This window comes from Scophthalmus maximus, chromosome 11 (genome assembly GCF_022379125.1).
Source record: "Scophthalmus maximus strain ysfricsl-2021 chromosome 11, ASM2237912v1, whole genome shotgun sequence".
NCBI lineage: Eukaryota > Metazoa > Chordata > Actinopteri > Pleuronectiformes > Scophthalmidae > Scophthalmus > Scophthalmus maximus.
The window spans coordinates 24,582,501-24,585,000 of record NC_061525.1 but is presented as its reverse complement, the minus strand read 5'-3'; the positions used below and the strand labels follow the sequence as shown (position 1 = coordinate 24,585,000).

Below are 2,500 nucleotides of genomic sequence, written 5' to 3'. Positions count from 1 at the left end.
CGACCAGTCTGCGCCAGAGTCCGAGACTGAGGCAGAAGTAGAGGCAGTGAAGGAGGCACCTGCACCTGCACCTGCACCTGCACCTGCACCTGCACCTGCACCTGCACCTGCACCTGCGTCTTCACCTGCACCTGCACCTGCGTCTTCACCTGCACCTGCACCTGCACCTGCACCTGGTCTGGAGTGTGATGCGAGCGATCATTCCTTCCTCCAGATACCTGAACTGGAGCTGAATCGTCTCCTGCAGGAGAAAGAGGCGAGGATCGACCGGATTGTCGGAGAAAACTGTGACCTGCTGCGACAGGCGGAGCGTCTGAGGAGACTGATATCGGACGTCGTGGAGGACAAAGCAGGTCTTACTGTCGAACTGTCCTCGGTGACCAAGGCCGAGCTGAACTCTGACCTGAAGGTCCGAGACCAGGAGACGGCCGTCCACGCCGAGAGACAGAAAACATCGGAGGCGGAGTCACGCCTCGTCGGGGAGACAGAGCAGGTGTCCAGACTCGCAGCGGCACTGACCCGGGCCCGGGACGACCTGGAGGAGTCTGGACGCCGGCGGGAGTGGGACACGTCCCGTCTCCGCGCCGAGGGGGCCGAGGAAACGTCCGGCCTCGCAGCGGCGCTGCTCTGTGTCCGAGAGGACGAACGGAGGGAACGACTCCGGTGGCAGAGCGAACTGTTCGCTCTCCGCGAGTCTCTCGATGCCGCCAAGAGGCTTCTGGAGGCATCGCAGGAGGAGACAGCGAAGTGCACGGAGGAACTGATGGAGAGAATCAGGAGCCTGGAAACGACGATGGAGGAGATGAAGAGCGAAGCAGAGGAGAAGAAGACGACGACGGCGTCGTTGTGGAGACGATTCCTCCAACTCATCGCCTGAACCGTTTGACTTCACCTCCCGTTGACCCGACCCCTGCACATCAACTGTCCCCACCCCTGCACATCAACTGTCCCGACCCCTGCACATCAACTGTCCCGACCCCTGCACATCAACTGTCCCCACCCCTGCACATCAACTGTCCCGACCCCTGCACATCAACTGTCCCGACCCCTGCACATCAACTGTCTCGACCCCTGCACATCAACTGTCTCGACCCCTGCACATCAACTGTCCCGACCCCTGCACATCAACTGTCCCCACCCCTGCACATCAACTGTCCCGACCCCTGCACATCAACTGTCCCCACCCCTGCACATCAACTGTCTCGACCCCTGCACATCAACTGTCTCGACCCCTGCACATCCACAAGCGACGTCGTCAGAACTGTGAATAAAGTTTTTAATATGATACGAGAAGCAAAACGCTGACACCTGCTGGTCGACTTGGTTTGAGCGACACGTAAAAGTGAAAAGAAAATAATCTGATGAAACGACCGAAACAGAAAAGAACCACTGGAAATACTTCAGTCAGACGAGAGATATCATTTAAAGTTTCCCGTTGAAAGGATCTTTGAGTCTTTTGTCTGACGAGAAGCCAAGGTGATGTCATCAATCACACTGAACCGTTCACTGGTCGTCGTGAGGAATATTGATCAGCGTGTGGATCATAGTTCTAATAAAACAGATGGTGTCTATCGACGGTCTCAGTCTCCTCGTGGTGCGACAGAATCACAAAGTGAAACACCAGAAACAAATCGTCGTTGGAAAGTCATTCGCAAGGGTTTTTGGGAAGTGTTGTTCCTTCACTCTTAAAATAATTATGTATCTCTTTGTTGCTCTGAATAAAATGTTTTATGGTAACGAATCATCTCGTGGTTTATTCATTTGGTTCCTGGTTTAAGACTTTTCATATGAGGATTTTATGAAAGTCAATGGAGCGTTCTAAAAGTGGGCGTGGCCACGGTGCTGCGCTTTATTAGCCGACACGTTACGTTTCCAAACTCTTTTGTCCCAGTTGGGATCAGTAGAACGGTGACGCTGGTTTTCCAGTGATCTGATTGGTCATTAGTTGGACCAGTGACTGGCTTTGATCTCTCACCTGGAGCTTCACCTGCTCCGGAGCAGTTGCCATGGTGATTTACCCCGATAACAAGAGAAGCGGCTTCGTTGAACCAGAGTTACCATGGTAACAACAAATCCTCCCTCGTAGTTCAGAACCTGAGTCAAGAGTTGAATCTTCCAGCTCCTGGTTTTGACTTGAACTCGACATGAAGTGATTGTGAGACATTCATATACATTGATATATATTTATATATATATTTGGTTTAACACTGTACATTTATGAATGTGTGCGATGGTTCGAAACTGAATCCTGTCGGTTTCATTTGAATACTGCTAATATACTACAAACATAAATTGTTATAAAAAATCTAAGATATAACATACTACAAAAATATTACAAAACTAATATAAAATATCATACAATACTGTAAAATACTTGAAAAAAACTCCACAAATACTAAATAATATTATAAATTACAATATAATTCTCACACACACACACACACACACACTCGCTCCGTCAACGACTCGATAACTAAAAGTGATGTCATGCTCCCGCAGA

The 2,500-nt window shown here is 50.0% G+C and overlaps 1 protein-coding gene across 5 annotated transcripts in view; it reads left to right on the top strand.

Annotated features, from left to right (window-relative positions):
- LOC118296689 (latent-transforming growth factor beta-binding protein 4) overlaps window positions 1-2,500 on the top strand; it is a 31,542-nt gene that overhangs the window by 14,977 nt on the left and 14,065 nt on the right. For all 5 annotated transcript variants that reach the window (XM_047335469.1, XM_047335468.1, XM_035621835.2 and 2 more), the window contains one exon: window position 2,500. This exon is cut by the window's right edge and continues 125 nt beyond it. In XM_047335469.1, coding sequence (XP_047191425.1) covers window position 2,500 — 1 coding nt within the window. The remainder of the gene's footprint in view (window positions 1-2,499) is intronic.